At 39.0% G+C, this 22918-nt stretch overlaps 1 protein-coding gene across 4 annotated transcripts in view; it reads right to left on the reverse strand.

The window, feature by feature from the left end:
* Positions 1–22918, reverse strand: part of NEK9 (NIMA related kinase 9) — a 34038-nt gene that overhangs the window by 10330 nt on the left and 790 nt on the right. For 2 of the 4 annotated variants that reach the window (XM_081048561.1, XM_081048560.1), the window contains exons 2-16: positions 20950–21127; positions 19208–19263; positions 18568–18638; positions 17215–17320; positions 15459–15590; positions 13664–13774; positions 12805–12869; positions 10498–10548; positions 9848–10040; positions 7598–7742; positions 6529–6729; positions 6293–6339; positions 4924–5079; positions 3761–3869; positions 3062–3223 (exon numbers count right to left, since the gene is read on the reverse strand). In XM_081048561.1, coding sequence (XP_080904687.1) covers positions 3062–3223; positions 3761–3869; positions 4924–5079; positions 6293–6339; positions 6529–6729; positions 7598–7742; positions 9848–10040; positions 10498–10548; positions 12805–12869; positions 13664–13774; positions 15459–15590; positions 17215–17320; positions 18568–18638; positions 19208–19263; positions 20950–21127 — 1783 coding nt within the window. Of the gene's footprint in view, positions 1–3061; positions 3224–3760; positions 3870–4923; positions 5080–6292; positions 6340–6528; positions 6730–7597; positions 7743–9847; positions 10041–10497; positions 10549–12804; positions 12870–13663; positions 13775–15458; positions 15591–17214; positions 17321–18567; positions 18639–18963; positions 19128–19207; positions 19264–20949; positions 21128–22918 lie in introns of those variants that run through there. The other 2 variants (XM_081048563.1, XM_081048562.1) reach the window with 2 other exon arrangements.

The following is a 22918-nucleotide window of genomic DNA, read 5'->3' on the forward strand; positions in this document are numbered from 1 at the left end:
TCTTTATGCCCTAGAGCTAGAAAGATTTCCTACTCTGTACAAAACAAGCGAAAGCTGTTAGGCCACCCAGGTAAAAGTGACCACAGCTCCTACATACTGCCACCCATTCATTTATTCATTCGCTCATTCAACAACTTTTTTGGTCATTCAAATATTTCTGGGGCATCTATTTCATGCAGGCATTGCTCGAGGTGCTGGGGACAGAGCAGTGAACAAAACAGTCACTGCCTTTTTGGAACTGACATTCTAATGTGGGAAGATTGATAAATAAAAAATAGTATTACAGGCAGTAATAAGTGCTAGAAAGGAAGATAAATGGTATAGAAAAGTAAGTGCAAATAAAAAATAATAGTGGGGTATTATTATTTTAGATAGGGAAGTCAGAGAAACACTTGTTGACACTTGGCAGAGAGAAACCTGACTGAAGTGAGAGAGAGAGCCACGTGGATATGTAGGGGCACAGCTTTCCAGGCAGAAGAAATGGCAAGTGCACAGGTCCTGTGTAGGTAACATGAGCATCACAAAAAAGGAACAAGAAGGCCCTGGAGCTGGGCAAAGTAAGAGAGGGGACAGTGAAGAAGGTCAGAGAAGAGGTCAGGAAGTGGCTGGGGTCCTGGTCATGTAGAGCTCTGCAGGCCATTGTAATTACTGGGTATTACTGAATGAGATAGGAAACCATTAGGTTTTGAGCAGTATGCATTTTTAAAAACCCCTCAGGTGACCATGAGGAGAATCAACTGCAAGGGACCACGGGTGGAAGCAAGGAGACCAGTTATAGTACTGAAGATGCTGAGAAGTAGTTGGATACATTCTGAAGACAATCAATAGGTTTGCTGGTGGATGGGATGTGGGGTGTAGGATGGAGCTACCACGACTAAGAAGGGAAGGCTGCCGATTGGAACAGGTTTGTGTAGAAAATTAGAAGTTTGATTTTGAATACAATAACTTTATTTGAGATGTCTATAACTTCTTATCCAAATCAGGACATTTTTCAAATGAAAATGGGGTGCTACCATGTTTCCCTGCAAATAAGACACCTAGCTGGACAATCAGCTCTAATGCGTCTTTTGGAGCAAAAATTAATATAAGACCCAGTATTATATGATATTGATTATAGTATAGTAATATAAGACCGGGTCTTATATTAATTTTTGTTCCAAAAGACACATTAGAGCTGATTGTCCCACTAGGCCTTATTTTTGGGGAAACACGGTATTGATGATAGTACGCATGAATCAGGACTGACCTGGGAAAACTGGGCTATAAAGCCACCCTATCTTTAGACATCTGAGTCGTGGGGCTGTGGAGTATGTGAGTGTGGAGGTGAAGGGTGGTAATAAAGCTATCAGTGTATGGGAGGATTTAAGGTGGGGAATGAAGGGAGACGGTGGAGAGATAGAAGGATTGAGCTCTGGGCATTCCAGGGCTTAGAGGAGTTGGATACTGCCATCATGGCACCTGATCTACCTGTGTGTACTAGTCTGTTTATGTGTGTCTCCCCTACCCTACCCTATGAGCTCCCTGAGGGGAGGGGCTTTCTGAGACTCACTTCTATATTCCCAGAACCTAAAAGAGGACCTGGAGCACAGCAGGCACTGTTTGATGAGTGAAGGAGATGACCAAGTACAGTTCAGAGGAGTACAGGAACGTTTATCAAGACGTACTATGCTTGGGGCGGCCGGTTAGCTCAGTTGGTTAGAGCGCGGTGCTCATAACACCAAGGTTGCCGGTTCGATCCCCGCATGGGCCACTGTGAGCTGTGCCCTCCACAACAAGACTGAAACAACTACTTGACGTGGAGCTGATGGGTCTTGGAAAAATATACTTAAAATAAATAAAAGTTAAAAAAAAAAAAGGTTCTATGCCCAGGCACAGAATCCAACTTTATAATCCCTCAGTCTGAAGCATAACTCATGAAGTGCACAGATCAACTGCAGAAACATGACCTCTTTGAGGCCCTGTCAGAAAGTGCTACTGAATTTGCTGCACTAAATTTGGTCCTCAGTGAAATCATGACTCTGTCTTTCTAGGTAGCATTTCCATTTGTCTAGTCTGATGTAAACAGTTTGCTTCCTAAAATCCCTTGTTTTGGGACAAATAGGGAAAGTTACTGTGCCACTCTGAAAGCTGGTTCACTTAATTAAATATGGTGACAGCTCACTTATCTGGCACTATCCCTAGATCCCTCGTGTGTATACAATAGGCACAGACCAAAAGAAAACAAAGACATCTCAGAGCACAAGCAACACTAAAAAAAGCTGAAATGAGTCAAAAGATAAGCTGAAATACGATTTGTTGTTCACCAGTCACAAGAAAGAAGTAGCTACAAAAAAAATCAAAAAAGTTCAGAAGGTGATACAGGAAAGAGAGCGCTAAAGAGAAAGAAAGAAAGAAGAAAGAGGGAAGGAAATGAAGACTAGCAGAAGAGGCAGTAAAGAAGAGAAGCCGTGATGGGAGCAAAAAGATGCTGTGGAGAAGAAATAGCTATGAGAGGAAAGAGAAGAAAATTTGGTTAGACCGGTTCAGAAAGCTGAGAGACACCGAGTATACACAACCCTTCAAGCCTTAGCCGTCTCTAAGCACATTACTGCAGTGCAGCTGACCCCAGGCAAGGAGCAAGGTTAAGTCATGTTGGTCTCCTTTCCAGCCACCTCGCCAACATTTACTGAAACCCACGTAGTGCTAAACAAGGTATGTGTGTGTGTGTGTGTGTGTGTGTGTGTGTGTTTGTGTATATGTGAATATATACACGTGCGCACACACAAGTAGTAATTCTTAAAACATTTTACAAAAAAAAGTTAAAATAAAAAAAGTAAGGACATAGAATATTAACCTAGATGTGGACTATTATCTAGAAATCTGACTTTTTAAAAACAATCACCATGTTGGATACATGAAAAGTTAATGAAGCTCCATATGCACAACGAGCCACCAATGTAATACAAAGAAAAAGGTAAACATATGATCCAGCTACACAAGTAATAGGTCCACCTCTTTCCCAACCAAAAATGAAAACATAGCCATCCATCCAGAAAGCCTGAAAGGATGTGTATGGACTCACCATCAGTGGCAGCAATAGTAAACTCATCACCGCAGGAGACCCTGATCACTTGCTTTCCCCCGAGGGGTCCCCCCAACAGGTTGATTCCTAGACGCTTTTTATAATTCCCAACGCCTAGCTGTCCACACTTATTGCAGCCAAAGGTCAGCAGCCGGCCTCGCTCTGAGAGAAAAGCAAAAACAAATAACCAGGCACAAATGGGTCATGGAACAGAGAGAAAACACAGCCAATGCAGAGTTCCATGGTGTAATTTCTGGTTGTGAGAGCGCATACATATAGACAAACACGAAGCTAGCCACATGATCCTGGCTCTAGGGCAGCTATGGTATCTAAGACTACGACCAATTAGAGCCAGAAAGTGACTCAATATTGTATTTTCTACTGTTGTATTTAAATATAAATGGATACTATGTAACTTAGAATAAATGGATACTATGTAACTTAGAAAACTTACAGATGTGCTAATTAGAGACAATAGTTGCATGGAATTACAGGTGTGGCATTCTCATTAAGGCATGTATTGATTATGCATTTATAATGATTATCCAAAAAACACTTACTCGAATGCAATTTGTTAATGAGATCACACTGGGTACTAGGGGGAAATGAGGATAATATATATACTGTTAAGAAAAGTTAATACTTGATAGGAAAAGGAGCCTGAACCACTAAGGCCTGTGGATACGTAAGCCAACTCACCATCAATAGCAGCTGTGTGAGTCTTGCCTGGGGCAATTGTACGGATCTTATAAAAGGACAACTGCTTGGCCAAGGTAAAGGAGGTTGTGTAGGTAACTTCGTGGTATGCCTAAGACAAGGTAAAACAAAAGTAGGGACTCGTGAGATAAAAAGTGGAGGGGTAACAGGCCCAGCATGTTATCATGGTGACCAAAGGCCTTTCAAACAAATTGTGGAAAAACTTGAGATTTCATCATGCTACTCAGAACAGAACGCAATTTAAAAGTTATGAACTGTTTATTTCTGGAATTTTCCATTTAATAATTTTGGACCGAGGTTGACTGGGTAACCAAAACTTTGGGAAGCAAAACTGGATAAGGGAGGACTACTATAATGGTAATTTTGAAAATGCCTTTCAAACCACACAGACACCCTTCCCAAACTTGCCCCGAATTTGTACTCTACCATTTGAAAATCACTACTTCAGAGAGTGCTTTAAAAATTAATTATCTTTTCCATTGAGTTAGGGAATTTGTCTCTTAATTTGATTCTTTAAAAAAATGATAAAAACTCGTCATACTAACACAACATTGGTGGTGAATTTCATGACATCCTTGTAGGAGGTGAATGGTAATTACATTTAACAAACATGTACAGGATCAGTGATTTAGGAGTAATAAACATGAAAAATTCTCCAGGGAGGTGATGCACGGAAAGGTGTTTCTTTTCATGTTGATTTTCTTGTACCTAGTTCAGTGATAAGATACAGCCTGAATTCCATTACTTGATCCTTTGTAGTCAATTTATTTATTGAAGTATAACATACTGTAAAATATTGTATAGCTTTTTCTGATACATTTTTCTGTATGCATATAAAACTACTTCCCACACCCCATTCCTATCATCCTAGAATCCGTCTAACCACCACTTCTGTTAATACCCATGCCTCTCCTCTCAGAAGTAACCCACTATTTTAACTTCTGACATCGTAAGTTAAAAGCTTGTTCTTAAACTTCATATAATTGGAATTATATAGTATGTACTCTTGTGGCTGGCTTCTTTTGCTGAACATAATGTCTGTGAGATCCTCACTTTATTCTTAAGTCAAATTGCACAGTCACTAACCAGTAATCGCATTCCCAAAGTTCTGACAATGCGGTTAGGACACCAAAGGAGGTACTCACTTCATGGTTGATGATGCCAGACATGCACTGATTCAGACCGAGTTTGTTGAACTCATTGAGTCCACAGGCCAGCACTTTGCCTGACTGGGTCAGCAGAAATGTCCCATCACAACCACACTGAACTGCAACAATAATCAAGGCCTTGGGAACATCCACCTGTAAGAAAACAAAAATCCCCCACACATAACCTCTATTAGGAAAAAAACCTTCAGATCCTTTCAAAAGTGACATCCTACATTTAGTAGAATGTCTACAGGGAAGTAAAGGTTGCTTTATTTGCTTCAGATTCGCACAGTAGCTTAGAGGCCACTGTTTTCAAGAGGAAGCTCAAGTTTTATAATAAAGTAAAAGAAGGCCATTCCATGTCAGCGAAATAGGTAAGTCAGGTCCAAGTTTCTTTTACAATAGGTCCTACTCAGAACTCCTCGGATAACACTGGGAAAGGAGAAGCTTCACTTCCTCGCTGATTTTGTCCTCAGCTAGAAGGCCCCAGAACAATTACAAAAGAAACTCCGTAGACCTGTGGGGTCCCAGTCCTGTCTTATTATAAGGGAGGTGACAGAGTACTGAGGTACCAGCCAGGACTTCCCAATGCTCACACCCCCCTGCAGCTAACTAGAAAGGGCTAGAGAATGATGGGGTAACGTGACACATACCTGAAAACTCAAACCCCAAAGTTTCTACTACAGCCTTTTCAGAAGAACAGGAATAGCCAAGAATCCCACTGAGACTGGTCCCATAAATATTTAAGTTAATTTTTTAAATGTAAATAAACATTGTTAACAGAGAATGGTATAGTCAATTACAGTCAACCTTCAAGTGGGCAAGCCTGTACCCTATGGTGGGCGTGAGAGATGTGACTGTGCTCTTCCCTCAGCTGGTTTCAGCTCCTGTGCCAGCTCCTGCAGTGCCAGCTCTCACAGTGATGAGAGTAATTAGCTATTATGTTTCATACATGACCCCTAAATACAAACTATTTCATATGGTGTTCACCTGTGGAAACAGGAGGGGAAAATGGCTGTGTTGAGTTAAGAGGTAATATATTGCTTTTCAGTATCTTTCCAAAGAATTTTCCAGGGTGTTTTAGCTCAATGGGACTTCTTCACTGTACAAGCTGATTTTAGCTCTCATCCCCAAGTAAGATGTGACGCCACTGTTCACAGTGGCTGTATCCTTTCTCAACTTTTTATGATTTAGTCAGACAATAAGACCACATAGTGCTGAAACAGGAATCCTGGATTGTCAATGTCCCACATAGGAAATATTTCTGAAACAAACACCTTGATATGAGGAGTCAGGGAAAGAAGACTTATTACTGGAGTCTATGTGACCTAGATAGTCTTTAGGAAGAAGTTGCTTCTGATTTTACCTTTTGTGGTGTATAATAATCCTCTTCTGAATCCAAACCCAGTCTTCCTGGGATACACATAAGAAAGGACATCATTAAAATGAGGATCTTCTTCCCAATGAAAACATTCTATAAGATTCTCTTGTACTGAATTAACACTTCGCAAGTAGAGGCTGCATGGCGTGTTTAGATGCACACGAACTTGAAGGCAGGTTGTGTGCCTGGGAATAGGCAGACCGAGACAAGGCTGCACCTACCATATTCGCCACAGCCCCAAGAATAGACTTCTTTGTTTCGTGTCAAAACCACCACGTGATTATCTCCACAGGAGACCTGCTCCACGGGACTGGTCAGGAAGAAGTTCAGCTGCATGGGTTCTAGTACTTCAGGGCCAGCAACCTTGTCCACCCCCATGCAGCCATAATAATCAGATCCAAAGGTATAAAGCTGACCCTCATCTGCAAAAGGATAGCAGAACCCATCAAAGGAATGACTTGTTTTGTCCAATTAGAAAGCTAGGCAGGACTGGAATGAGGACTACCCCAGCCAAAGATCTCATACGAGATGATTATACACCAGGGATCTCTGAAGGATAGACTGTGCAAGTCTAGAGCTGTTTGCATTTAGGGGTTTGTGCGTACTGTTAATAAGTTTTTAAAAAAGTGGTAGTACCTGTGTTTCCCCGAAAATAAAAGCTAACCGGAAAATAAGCCCTAGCATGATTTTTCAGGATGCTCGTAATTTAAAATAAGCCTTACCATATTTCCCTGAAAATAAGACCGGGTCTTATATTAATTTTTGCTCCAAAAATGCATTAGGGCTTATTTTATATTACAAGCATCCTGAAAAATCATGCTATCATGCTATGGCTTATTTTCTGGTTAGGTCTTATTTTCGGGGAAACACAGTGTTAACATGTTAGAAAGGCTTACACTTTTACTGGGGCCATGTCTACATTATAGAGAAAAACAGAAGTACTAAGGAATCAGAAAATGAGTAGTTAAGACCAAAACTAAATTTTAGCTCTTGATTCCTGATTTAGTGTTATCCGTACCTGACTAGGTGGTGAGGTTATTTTTCCCCACACCTGGGATATATACAACATATTTTTCCTGATCCCACCTCTTCTCTGTTATCTACCTGCCTTCTCCTTGCTCATCACCCCCTAATACTCTAGCAAACTGTTGTTATTAATGTGTATATCTGATCATTGTCTCTGGTTCTTTGAATACTGTTTTTTATTGTAAAATCCCAAGTAAAACTGCACAATATTAAGTATAATACCCCACATTAAATACATTTGGATGCTCTCTGCTGACAGCTTACCTGTCACACAGACAGTGAAATCATCACCACATGACACCTGATGGATGGCTTTGCCTTGCAGCTTCTCCACATGCTTTGGCTGTCGGTAGGAGGCTTTGTCTCCATGACCCAGCTGACCATGGAGTTTAGTGCCCCCTTGCATGTTCTGTGAAATAAATAGATCTTGTGAAGTTTTAACTTTTCATGCCAGAAGCTAATCATCATTATAACTTTTTATTAAGGAAAACAGTAGGAAAAAAATAAACTGGGGGCCAGCCGGGTGGCTCAGGTGGTTGGAGCTCCATGCTCCTAACTACGAAGGCTGTCGGTTCGATTCCCACATGGGCCAGTGGGCTCTCAACCACAAGGTTGCTGGTTCAACTCCTCGAGTCCCGCAAGGGATGGTGGGCAGTGCCCCCTGCAACTAAGATTAAACACGGCACCTTGAGCTGAGCTCCCAGATGGCTCAGTTGGTTGGAGTGCGTCCTCTCAACCACAAGGTTGTCGATTCGACTCCCGCAAGGGATGGTGGGCTGCGCCCCCTGCAACTAGCAACAGCAACCGGCCCTGGAGCTGAGCTGCGCCCTCCACAACTAAGACTGAAAGGACAACAACTTGAAGCTGAATGGCACCCTCCACAACTAAGATTGAAAGGACAACAACTTGACTTGGAAAAAAGGCCTGGAAGTACACACTGTTCCCTAATAAAGTCCTGTTCCCCTTCCTCAATAAAATCTTTAAAAAAAAAAAATCAGCTGGAAATTTAGAAATGAAAAAACCAATGGGTAAAGGAATTAAACCTTTCAATGATAGGTAGTATAAAACCCCTGCCAGCAGGTAAAGATTTAAAAAGTATCCAGATTGATATCCATCATGCCTCAAAAGGACATAGTTCCAATTTTTCTTTCTCCTTCAAGTCTAAGGTAAACCATTTAATTATGGGTGATGGTGAAAAAAATATTCTTTATATAGGCTAATTTATTTTCTGCAGGAGTTCTTCACTAGACGTTTTACAAATTTTGGTCACAGTTGCCCCGTATATGGAACAGTTATAAAGCATCTGGCTATATCAAAGAGGCTGCTACATAGCACTGAGAACAGTCCTAAGTGACTTTTCAACAATTTATAGAGATATGTCATTCTTGTCATTCAGTAACTCAACTGTAAGTCCTTATATAAATGGTTTTTTAGGCACTAATTTCACCCTATCTCTGGCAGTACACCCAGGCGCCAGTTCTTTAAGGGATAGTATTTTAGGAAATAACAAGGTAACACTTTACAATAGAAGCCAAGTCATCCATTCATTCTTTCAATCATCAATTGAGGTTTTCTACTCTATTATACACTGGGGATAAAATAAAGCCTGTCCTCATGGAGAAGTTTTCTGAAATTACTGGAAAAAATGAGCTCTCTCAGGAAGAGGAGGAAGAGTGAAAACCAAGGGCCTAAGACAAGGTCAGGTAAAGGAAAAACAGCCTAAAACAAGCCTGAGAAGGCACAGTTGAAGAAACAGGAGGAAAGCCTAGTGAAGACAGAGCTTCAGCAAGAAGGGAGTGGTGAACTGTATCAAATGCTGCTGGGAGATCAAGCAAGGGAAGAACTTGCTTGTAAAAAGCATCTTAGTTTCCACAATTTGTAGGTCATTTTGTCGAGAGTAGTTTCAATGGAATAGCAGGGATGGAAGCTGCACTGTATGTGAATAAGAAATGAGTGGAGATAAAGAAATAGACAGCAAATACAAGTAATCTGTTCAAAACGGCGAGGGATAGGGTGGAATCTAGAGGAATAAAGGAATATCCTACTCAAGATATACCTAGCCACCTTCAATCACTGATGGAGGTCTTGGCATTTTCTTGACATGGTATATTGCTTCATTTGTTTGGAAAGCTATTTCACAGACACTAGTTGCTCTGAACCTCATGGTAACAGAACAGACTAATTAAGTGACTTTCTGAAATCACCGAGCCATAAACCAGAGAGTCTAGTCTCCTGAGTCGAAACTTAGCGCCCTTTTAATTCTGTCCCTCTCCTGTTCATTCATTTATTCAAAAAGCATTTACAAGAGACCTAATAAGTACCAGGCTTTGGGCACACATCAGTGAATTCCAGACAAACAACCAAATCACTCTCCCAAAAGAGCTTACATTCATTCTGTCACCCCACGCTCCCACTCCCGTAGCACATGCTCAGCTAACAAAATACTTAGACATCCAGGGCCCAATAAACAATTACACTTACGTCACTGCTCTAAAGTACTTAGCTTTCACTTACCACCCAGGTGTACAGTTCCTTCTCCACTGTGACCACAGCAAAGTGGGTATTCCCTGCACACACCTGCCGGGCACTACAGCCACTCTTGATGACATCCAGTTTCTGGGGAGTGGATTTCCCACCACCCCAAACATAGACTTCACTGGTTCGCGATGTTACCACGGCAATGGGTGCTTCAGTCACTGTGCTTGACCTGCCAACAACCCCCAGAACAAAGACACATTTAACATCAAAACTGCACCAAAGAAAAATGCTTCCAGTCTTTTCCCTGAGAAGAACTGCCAATTATGGTATGAGAAAGTATGTTCTTTCTCGACAACTTATTTCAACCCTCTATCATAGCAGGCTTCGCAATGCCTGCCTCAGGGCTTCATCACAGCGCAGCCAGATCAGATTCCAGTCTGGTCCATAACACCTACACTTTTCAACTCTTCAACATCCATCATAGTGATGATGTCCACTTTAGCACGAGGGTGAAATTACAGCTTTCTTTTTCTCGGAAATGACTATCTGACATTTACGCAGATGTTGGCTTCTGAAAGGATGCCAAAGGCTAATTACTGGGATCAAACAATGCACAGACCCAACAAAGAAAGATCCCCTGGGGGTAATTTAAGACATATTACTTTTCAAGAGTCTCTTGAGCATACCTTGGTCTCTTTGTAGGTGCATTAAGCAGTGTGACTTTTTCCTCCATCTCTCTACCAAAAGAAAGGCAAAGATGTGAGCGAAATAATACGTTCCTACATTGCACTAGTGTCTGTTTAATACATTTCACAGATTTAATCCTCTATAAACCATATGCCTCCTACAACATTACAATATTTTAAGGAAAGTATCTCAGCACAATTCAAACAGTTATATAGGCCTGGCTTTAGGCAATTCATTAAATACAAGGGGGCCAGCAGTTTGGGGCCATTTGCTTTCTATCACCAAGAAATGTCCCAGGCTGGAACAGAGAACCCTGAGGACCTCTGATGCACTTTTTAAAGTTCCTTGCAACATCTCCATCTAGTCTGCCCACTGATTCTCCAAACTCAACATCTCTAAATCTTAGCTCATTGTCTTTCTCCCATACAGCTTTTCTTTCTGACTCTCCTATTTCTGTAACTGCCACCCTCCAGTCTCCCAGTCAGCTAGGCTAGAAACCTCAGGCATCTCTGACTCAGTTCTCGCTCTTGCTTCAATATTCACGTTTTACAGATCCTACCTATACAATGCCCTTTATGCCCACCTCTCCTTTCCAGTCTCACCTCCTTCGTGCTAGGCAGATTTACTTCCCACCTGGCCTATAGCAGCACCTCCCAATGGGTCTCACCACAGTTCAAATCTACTTTAATCAGTCTTATACTGACTTAACACTGATATTAGCACTGCTAAATAACTTAGGCTTGTCTCTCATCACATGAATAGTCCTCTCATAACCATCCAATACTTCTGTACTATCTCTTGAATTAAGCACAAATTCCTTCATTTGGTACTCAAGATTCTCTACCTACCTTTCCAGCTTTCCTTTCTTCTACTTACACCCCATGTTTTAGCCTAGGGTTAAATCAATCGTAGCTCAATTCCTGGGGTGGTACTTAGACATCAGTATTTTTGGAAAGCTCTTGACGTGTTGCTCTTGAGAGCCCCAAGTCTAGAAGCACTAATCTAGCAAAACAGGACTTAGTGTTTCCGGAATATGTTCTACAACTTCCTGTGCCTGTGCTTTATCTGGAAAGCTCTTTGTCTTATGTTTTTCCATCAAAATACAAAGTTCTAACAAAGTCCTGCATGTAAATACACAATTATCTCAATAGAAATTGCAATTAAAAATTATCAATGGAAATATTTAAATAAGAGATTAATGTAGTGACTACACTCTTGGGAAATAAGTCAGATAAAACATTTAAATATGCTTACTCAGCGCTAATGGGTGATACTGCCTGAATATACACAGACCATAAAAGGAAGGTCATGCACAGTACTTTATCTGGAATATGACACATAATTCTAGGCACTAAACACTGTTCTGGAAATGAACCAGACAAGATGAATTAAACAATACAATAGAATAAAGGTACTAATGAAAAAGAAAAGATAGTGGAAATCTAAAGGGCAAGACTTGAAAAAGAGCATAGTAAATGTTTGAATATTGGGAAGGTATAGAAACAAAGAACTGGTAGGGAAAGATGAAGGGAAGTAAGGCAAAAATAGTACAAAAGGATCAAATACTGACTAGAACATTTAAGAGAGGTTAAAGAACACTTCTTCCTTTAAATTAGGGTTTGAAGCCTCCTCTAGGAAGTGAGGGATAAAGGGCCTCCTTCCTACTACCTCTAGAGCCCTCTAACACAGAATAAATCTCAGAAAACAACTTGTCAGGAATCAATCAAGCTCGACTTTGGGAAATGGGCACAAAGTATCTGAATAGGACCCCTCCAGCTCTAACCTACTATCTAACGGAATACCTTAAAAAAGAAAGGACTGGTACAAATCTATACCACTATCCAACAATTGTTGAGCACCTTGTGCCAGGCCCGGGGCTGAGCACTTTATTTGAATTACCTCCTTTAATCCTCACCCTACCTCACTTTACAGAGGAGAAAATTAAGGAACAGAGATGTTAAATAACTTGACAAAGATAATAACAGAACTCAGATACAAACCTAAGGATGTGTCAGTCCAAAGCCCTCCTCTTTTAACTAATACACTCTACTGCCCCAACTCTAGAGTAAAACTCACAGACGAGGGAGCACCGCACCCTAGGGTCTCATCAGTATAAATTTAGAACAAAACAGCACTGGCTAAGGAAGTGGAACTCAGAAGCTACCCTCAAACAATGAAAGCGGAGATGTGGGTAGAAAGTAGAATGGCCAAGTCAGGAAACACCACCCTCTCTGTGGTACTCTGATGAAGCCTCTAACAGTTAACCACCTACGGAAAGACAACAGAGCAAATTCTTTGTATTTTACCTCCTGCGTTTCCTGAGAAGGGGATGATCTAGCAATTCATCTGCAGTGGGTCTCTGCTCAGGATCCTAAAAAATACAAATGGCGCTAGTTTTAATTTAAAGGGAATGGGCAAAACGGGACCTAAAGAAGCATTTTACTTCCTCTAGAAGGCTGTTGGTTAATTATTCAAAGACCACCATTTATTATCCTTTTGTTTCAAAAAACATAATTTCTTAAATCATGTTTCATGCTTATCTCATTATCACCAACACTGTACGTGAATGAAAATGTGCTTTACTCATTTGCTCAGTTAGGACAGTGGCTCTGAAATTTCAATATATACATAGAGTACATCGTAAGCTTGTTACAAATAAAGATTTCTGGGTTTTGATCACGAAGATTCTGATATAGTCCGCCTGGGGTGGGGCCCAGGGATCTTCATTTTTCTACTTGTAAACCCCTCCCCCATTCCCTGGCGATTCTAATGCCTGTGGTTCATGGACCATACTTTGAATACTGACCTAGAGCTACAGTGCAAGGCAGACTGTGAAATATGAAAACTATGAACATTCTGCACATTAAGAACTCTAAATTACCTATGACTATACTTTTATAAAATCAAGTTACAAAAATTAATCATCATAAAAAATGAAGCTAAATTTAAATGGTAAAGTCATTTTCACAAATTAGTAAAGAATTTGCTGCTTGACACACACAACTATCAATTGCCAACGCCTGTTCCTCTGAGTACAGCCACAAATACATCCTAGCTGGGGCGTGGATGTGGTTTTGTGCAGGTTCTCCTATGTCAGACCCCAAACACTAAAGCTGGGAGGGAAAATAAATACTAAACTGAAATCAATACGTAAGTCACACTTACCTGGTCGAGGCACGCATGGACCATTTGGATCAGCTCCAAAGAGTACTGGCTAGAATCAACTTCCATGGCCCGGATTCCTTGTACAATCTTCACACACAGGTTGAGTGGATTCTATGAGAAAATGATGATTGCATTGTTCTTGGTTTTACAAAGAAGACATTAGTGTAATCTACCAGCCTGGGCTCTGAGATGTCTATGAGTATTTAAAGAAGTGGTAATGGCTCTGCCTTAGGTCTGACTGTTTTCATAACTATTAGTATGCGTCAGCAAGCAATGGTTAGGGATGCACTGCTGCTATCAGATGGAATGAAGCCAACTGGCCAACATGGAGATATGACTATGTGCAAATAGCATAATACTCAGAATATATTATAATCTGACCCTTCAACTGAATCCCAAGAAAAAGGAAAATAAGGTTAGCCATGCTTCTTAGCTTTAAGTACCTCCTTTGCCAACTAATTTGCCTCCTAATTTATATTTCTTAATAATGGCTATACAGGTGATACTCTGCTCCAACAGACAAGGTAGTGAATAATAATGATAATGACAATATTATTATAATAATATTATCAAAACCTTTATTGAGAACACTATGTGCTAGACAGGCATGTTATATATTTGATCTTTTTTAACCACTGCAAACACCACAGAAAGAGGTTGTTATCAGCGTGTTACCAATTCAGAGATGTAAAGTAACTTGTCCAAGACTACAGATAGTAAAAAAAGAGCTATAATTCCAGTGAAAATATAATTCTATGATTCCAAAACTCATTTTTCTTCCACTATAATATTTATAGTGGAGAATTATACACTATAATATTTATAGTGGAGAATATTTATAGTGGAATATTTATTTAGGAGAATTAAGTAATATGCCAGAATAAACTTCAGTATTTAGAAAAATAAATAGGTCTCATGAAAGCCCAACGAATTTGCATCATTTTACATTTGCATGTTTATATACATTATTAGAACATCTCTGTGAGAAGGATATATATTAGGTTGGTGCAAAAGTAATTGCAGTTTAAAAGGTTAAAAAGAATTGCAAAAACCGCCTATATTTTTGCACCAACCTAGTATTTTTTTTCTTGGTATAGATAATGAAATAGAGGGTCAAAGAGATGAAATGATTTGCCCAAGTTCTCACACCTGGTTTATAAAGGCGCTTGGCTGTGAATCCACTTTTGTTTCTCAAACTGTGGTCCATGGACTAATAGCACCAGCATCATCTGGAAGCTATCAGCCCCACCCCAGACCTACTAAAACAGTCTGCATTTTAACAAGATGCCCAGGTGATTTCCTATGTGTATTAAAGTTTGAGAAGCACTGCTTTACAGTGGACTTTACTTAAGAAGAAAAAATATTTAAAGGGATCCATAAAATAACAGTAATCTTTAATAAGAGTCCGTGAATAACTTTTCATAAAAAAGATCAAAACACTTGAATATTACATAATTGCCTTCACTTTTAAAAAATGATGTAGCTGAAGCACAGAAAGGAAATGGCTTATCTAAACTGTAGCATCACATAGTTTAGCTAGCTAGATCCTAGAGCCAGCTTTAAAATTAGTTAACAAATTTCAAGTACAGTGCTCAAACTGCTTATGATTATTTCAAAGGGAAATTCAAGTTGGAGATAAATCTAGTCTACAGTATTTTAATAATACATGACTAAAGTTGTTACTTTTGCCTACACTTGATTTCAGTTCAAGAAATCAGAAACTCAGGGATAAATGATGCCCTCAATCAAGTTGTACCATTTACAAGGAGAATGTGGGGAAAACACATCAACTTACTGTAGCATCAAATGTTCTCTTTAGTGTAAGCAGTTCAAAAATGACACAGCCTACTGCCCAGATATCAGACTTGAAATTATATTTTACTCCTTGGCAGAGCTCTGGTGACATGTAATATGGAGTTCCCACGAGCTGTACAACAAAGAAAACAAAGAGTAACTTCTTTTCTGAGGTAACCATATTGATAGTTCAACAACTAAGTTAAATTTCCCAAGAACTAGAACTAACAACCATAAAACATTCATCAGCATATTCCATAATGGTTTTTATGAGATGATGCCACAATGGGGAGAAATCTTATTCATATCAAATTTCTTGGGCCACTTAGAAAGGAACAATCTCTTTTTAATCTTAATCTCTGTGGTAAAGGCACTATGGTAATTTGGGAGCCGCAACAGTTCTGTGAGGCCTAGATCACAGAGTCTATGGGCAGTCAAGGCCCACTGAAGACTTCATACAGATAAAGACATACGGAGGAGAAGTTCCCCAAGGGAAAAAAAATAAAACCCAAAAAACCAGCAGTGGGGAAAAGGTAGCTGAATAAAGGGGTTGAAAGTTCTAATTGAAATGCATAGTAATGAAATTTTTTAAATGGCTCAATTTGACATTTGTAATACTAATAAAGCTAGTGAATTTAGAAATTTTTTAAATGGCTCAATTTGACATTTGTAATACTAATAAAGCTAGTGAATTTATTTCAAATATGAAAAAGATTTCTTGAATTCAAAAATGGGTTTGGAAGTAAAAAAATGTCCTGACTGGAGGTCAAGTCTCTCCCAAGAGAGATAATGAGTGCCCCAGAAGTTCTAAGAAAACTGACAGCCATCTTGAATCAGCAAATAAATTTTCAGATAGCTTACATGGCATTTATAAATTTTCATATCAATTCTATCTTTGCATTTAACTGGCTAAGAAAAGTAAAATCTTGGATTTGCCAGATTATTCTTGATGAGAAAAATTCATATACGGACAGGATTGCTTTCTCAGAAGCTCAATTTGGCACCATCATATAAGCAGACAGAGTCCCTGAAGCAGAGACTCCCAACCCTGGCTATCAGCATCCTGGGAGGCATTATCTCAACACTATCAAAAAAAATACCATCAGAACAAAATTAACTGCATTAATTTATATTTTCAAGTTCTTTTAAGGACAGAGCATTGTGAAACCAGAAGAGTAATGACTGGGTGTTAGAATTCCTAACAGGATGTTATCACTATCCTAACAGGATGTTATCACTATCTTTCAAGACCAACTTGTGTCCACTCTTTACCTATGGTGTTTCTTAGGATCAGGTGAGAAAGGAGCCCTGCAGTTAGACTGTGTGATATTAAAAATCAGACTATTCTCTGGACATCAGCCTTTATTTGTAATACAGGGCTTCTGAACCAGAAGAATTCAAAGGAGATGTCTAACATCCTAAGCTCAAACATTAAATAAAAGATGAAGTGAAATCTACTTAAGGTCCTAGGCTGGAGAGAAAGGCAAAGCATTTTGTTGTTTGAAAGATTCTAGTCAGTGCTAGAAAGGGCCATGAGGTCAGAGCTGTAATGTGAACAATGACTCTTGAGTGAACGCCTGAGCATATAAATGCCCGTTACCAAGCCCAAGGAAAAAGACTCCTGAAGACTTGCTTTGTAAGCATGGAGAACTGGCAGGAATACTGAAAAAAGCATGGGAAATTTAGGGAGTAAAGTTATATCGCATGGTGCTGGAAAGGACAAGAAAAAAAGTAAGACAAGGGCAACACATACTTACTGTCTCAGCCATGGAATACTCAGAATTAAGTTTCTTTGCTAGTCCATAATCTCCAAGTTTTATCAGGTTTGCCTTGGTCAGAAAAATATTTAATGTCTTTATATCTCTGGAAAAAAAAGATGCTGCATAGTAAGCCCACATAGTCAATTATTTTGTCTTATCCCCACCATGCCCAGGATTAGCACAGAATAAAAATGAGTGTGTCACCACTGCTCAGACTGTTCTTGGATCTCAAAGAGTGGTCATCACTTTCACATGCAATTTAACACTGAAAAGGAGACTTGGGGGAGTGGAAGCAGAGAATTAACATCCTCCTCCAGGGCTTCACAGCACATGTATGTCTCCCACACCAACGAAGCCGTTAGGAAAAGTTGAGAATGTCAGACAAACGAATGGTGTCCCAGGTAATTATAATTCCTATAAGGCGCACTGCCTCTTCAATTACCACTCATGCCTGGAATTAAGAGACAGTCAGGCACTTTTAACACTTGGTGTCAAAGTTCCAAATCTCTTCAGAGAAGAGAAGAGGCTGTATGTCCCCACAGCAGCTTAGGCTGTGTAGATCACCTAAATAAATCACCGGCTATTTTTTTCAAGATGAATCGACCACATGTAAAACAAATGCCTGGTCCACATGCTGGCTTCCTTTATTGAAAGAAGCGAATAAAAAAAATCAGAACAATATTATTTGTAACTTGTGAAAAGAAAATAATATGCAACAGCAGCCATTCAATAGCTATCAAGAAATGTGGTAACAATAAACGAGCAAAAAAATAAATACTAATGTTTTAACGTTAATCTCTAGCAATGGTCAATGACTCAAGAAGGATGTAACTACGTGGAAATGTTTCTAATAGTTCTCTCCTATAGCTAGAAATGAATAGAAAGCTGTTACCCCCTCCCAAAGATCTTGTAAAATTGCACAGTTAATTATACAAACTAAAGAGGCTTTTTATTTAAAAGAACTTAATTACAGAATTAAAAAATAATTGCCAATTGTTATTGCTCAGAGAAAGCATTTCCTATGAATTCTAACCAATGTAATACCACTTCTCATAGTGGCTTCTAGACTTTACTGATGAATTAATGTAATGAAACGAATTCTCAAATATCTCTTAAAGAAATGACTGAGCAGTACTTAGCTACTGAGGAAATTGTTCCTTGATCACAAACATGGTTTATATTCAGGAAGTAAAGCTAACACCCTTCGTTATTCACTATTTCCTTTCTAAAATATACCAATGTAAAAGCCTTGACTGCTTAATCAAGAAAATAACAGTGGTGATGGAAGATTCCCAAGGTGGGGGTTGGATTGGTGGGGAGGAATCCAACCCATAGTTTTTCACTCATTACCTATGAAGGATTCCAGCTTTATGGATACAGCTCACTGCTGAAACAATCTGAAATAGGTACCACACCACCATCTGCAGAGAGAGAATAAATTATATCTGGACTGGAAACAAACAAAAAATTCCATTTAAACACACATACATACACACACACACACACACACACACACACACACACACACACACACGAAACAAAGGAAGCTACAACCAGAGGTTATGATTCAACATGATTTGACATCTCTTGCTTGTAGGTTGAGTAGGCAAAGAAAAGTGGTAGGGACAAAAAGAAAGAGCAGGTCACATAAAATAGTTCCAATGTCATTATAAAATATAATATGATGAAACAGACTTGTGGAAAGAAATCCAGGAAGAATGCAAAGGTATAGAAAACTGGGCATACCAGTATGCAGTAATAGAACCAGGAAAGAAAGCCCATAAAGAATCATGATGTGGAGGTAAACCGTTTAGGAAGCAGCTATAGACAGCTTCCTTGTTAGAGGTTTCCTTTCTTATGAATATCAACCAGAGCCTGGAAGGAGTCTGAACAAAAGGAAAAAAACACTCTTCATTGTTGGAAGAGTTAATACAGAACCAGAATGCAATACATTATAATTTTAGCTTCCTTCCATAGAAATGTGAATTACCTCTTCCTCAAACAACTTGTCCTTCTGACGAAGGATTTTGTCATACAGGTTCCCTCCTGAAATTAAACAAGAGACAGGTTTGAATTGCTTAACAGATAAAAGATTGGCTCCTGAATCTACTAGGGTTTTAACAGGTAACACAATGAAATGAAAGATTCTGCTTCTTCTCCAAAGGAAACTATTTCTTCCCTCTTGGCTCTTCACGAGTATAAAATTCTTCCCATCTCTCATGGACTGTATTAGAAATATTCTTCAAAAATTCCCCTTCCTAGAAGAGGCTCAATACAAAAACAGGAAGTATGACATTTTTGAAAAGATGAGAGTAAAGACCATTCCTAGGAAATTAGAGAAATTATCTTGACTGTCTTTAAAATCAGATCATTTTCTTTGAAACTCCTCTTAAAGGAATTGTAATGTTTTTAACTCTCAGTGTGACTACTAGAACATTTGGGTTACACCTGTGATACATTGTTTTGTACGTACAGGTATATATCATTGACTTCTTTTTCCTTCTATTTAACACTGAAAAGGTTTCCTGAAATTTAGGGTACACCTTAGAATGTTTCCAGTATTACTCCCTTTACTAATTCACTCATTCCTGTGTAGTAAATCTGAATTTGCTTCTCTCTTTCCTTTATCAGGTACTATAGATTGCAAATGATCATGGTTCATGTTATTTCTTACCTACAACTATAACACTTTAGCCCTGGCTATATTTCACAGCTTCTTTCCCCCCGTAATTTAGTAACTCAGTTTCAATAAGTGTACCATTTGTTCTATATCCTCCTGACCACAAAGGAAGTTAACTACTTAAAACTTCTGCTACTTCAAAAAGCTCTACTATAATCTTGTACATCGAAGGTTGATCAGAACCAGGCACAATCATGATATACAAGAGTCTAGACAAGAAAGTTAAGAGTCGAGGAGCTTTCTCTTAGAGATTTAAGTGAATAGCTGGGACCTCTTTAGCATGCAACTTAAGAAAGACCTTTGGGGGTTCTCTTATGCAGTAAGAAGGATAATAGCTAGTACAGTATGTATCAAACATTTGCTATTTACCAAATGTTTGCTATGTTAAGAGCTTTATAGTCATGTAATATAATAACCCTAGGAGGGAGGTATTGTTATCAACAAACTCATATTAAAATGAGGAAGCTGAGACACAGAAAAGTTAAGTTTCTTGTGCAACGTTACAGAGCTAAAAAGTTGTGAAGCTCGGGATGTGGGTTCAAGGTCTATTTCTTAACAACTAGGTCCAAAAAAATCAGAGACTAGATAAATAAGGCCATGCTTTACTATGCTATCATTTTCATTCAGTTATGATCTTTGGACCACTTTTTAATAGGATAACTTTGGCTGAAGTCAACATAAATCAACATCAACCTATAATATTTCATTAAATATTACATCAAACCACACTATGCCTTTAACAACTAACTCACACCATTTCATAAGAAAAAACCTTGAAAAATGAATGTAAAATCCAACTGAACAAGTAATTTGAAAATGGAACTATAATTACAAGGCATAATTTAAGTATGCAGGGGGGGAAAATCACTCCTTTTATTTTGTACATCACATTTTGTACAAACTCTCCAGGGCCTGAACTATTTCTCTTAAACTCAAGACATTCATTTAAAGTTTTTATCACTGTGTATGCCTTTTCTTTTTTCGTCCCCCTTAAGGTAAGGAAGGGCACAAGAATGTACTGCCAGAGGAAGTCCCACTGTATTCCACCTTACCATTACAATATTCCAGCTCAATAAGCAGGGTGGTATTGTCCATGAAGTGATTGTAGTAGGCAATAATATTGTCATGCTGCAGCAGCGCCAGAATAACAATCTCATTCAAGGCATCACGACGTTCCTTCTCAGACAGTCGGATCAAATCAACTTCCTTCCACACAACCAATGAGTCATCCTACAACACAGCAATAGAAGTATCGTGCTTTTCTCCTGCCTGGCAGCAAATGAATCCACACATGATCTGTAAACCTAGAAAGAAAACTTCCTAGATGGGCAAAGACTGACTGCTTTTATTTTTTTTCTTTAAACAAAACATGAACAGACTTTAAAGGTTCTGTATATAATTGAGCATCGTTATTTACTGCAGGATATTAAGATGCTATTACATTGTTGCTACATTTAATTTGCATGATGTCAATTCCAGGTAAAAATGTGGGATGGAAGTAGATCTCAAAGATTATGTTGAGGGACATTAAGACAGACTGTTAGTCATGATGAGAATTGTAATACGGCTAGAATGTTGGAGAAATAGAGAACTGGAGAGTGGTTATCTACAGCTGACCACAGATGCTTGTAAAATAGAAATACTAAATTTGCCTCTAATTTTACAAAATTAGATTTCTCAAGTGATTTTCATTTACCCTTTCTGAATAAAAATAAGTCGTGCCTGACAGCTCTGGGTTCACTTAACTCATGCTGCCCATTTTGTAATTCTATCTCCTGCCACTTTTATGCATCATATGTTTGTCTTTATTCATGAAAACTCACAATATCCATTCACTTTTATATCTCTAATTCTTTACTGACACTGCTCCCCAGACCAGGAGCACCCCCACCTAAATTGCTCTCCCCATCCTCTAGAATGGCTCTGCTAGGACTTTAGAACTTTTTTGGGAAGGTCCTGATGAGCTTTCTGCTGTACATTTATTCAATGCAACTATTCCCTTAGTTTTCAGAGTTCATACACTGAAACGACACTTGTGCATTCATTTATATACACATACAACATAAATGCTATCTGTTTACTAACGGAGCCAATTTGTCTTCCCACTGAAATATAAGCTTCTTGAGGGAAAGGTTTGCCTCTAATTAAAACCTTCGTAAATTCATAGATCTAATAAATATTTGGTGATACGGATAATGTTATGCAATTTGGGGAAGTGTAATCAAATTTCACTTTAAAAATTTCTGTAATCAAGTTCAACATAAAAATGAAAAGGATGAGCAAGGAAAACTCCATTCTAGTCCAAGACTTACTTCTAATTTAAGCAAGCAAGTCACTTCAACATACTCTCAGTTTTTTAACTATAAAAGAGGAATACTAATGCTTATCTCCTCTTTCTCATATTGAGTACAAAATAAGAAAACAGAACACTAACACTAACAGCATACATTAACGTGGCATTATGACAAAAAAGAACACTTAGAGATATTCTCTTGCAACCACCTCTCTCCATCTTTTAGCCTTAAAACTACTAGTTTGGAACACACACCAGAACGCCCGATGGCTCACTGATGGAGGAATCACTTCAACAACCCCAGCATGTTCTCTCATTATAATGCTTCACTGTTCTAAAGCTAAACTTTGAAGACGTGAATGATCAAACTCCGTTTATGGGTAGTTTTTGTAAGTAGAGTCACCACTGCACAGTTTTAGATCAGTCTTCATTCTGAACGTGGGGGTCAGCGACCCAGGAGTCTCTTCAAAGGATATGCGTGTGTGCAAATGTGGATGGGTGATTATATTTACATCAGGTTCTCAAAGGGGTCCGTGTGCCCTCTGAAGTTAAAAATTAACGGCATAGAATATAGCGAGGAAGTATTTCCCAGGCACAAACGCTGCCGGGTAAACGATCTCCCTACTCCTCAGGAAAAGGTTCCAACTGAGTGTTCACATCTGAACTTAAAGAAAGGCAAAGAAGGCAGAACTGCCATTGACGTGGGGATTCTGAAGCTATGCCCGTCC

Source organism: Rhinolophus hipposideros (genome assembly GCF_964194185.1).
Source record: "Rhinolophus hipposideros genome assembly, chromosome: 5".
NCBI lineage: Eukaryota > Metazoa > Chordata > Mammalia > Chiroptera > Rhinolophidae > Rhinolophus > Rhinolophus hipposideros.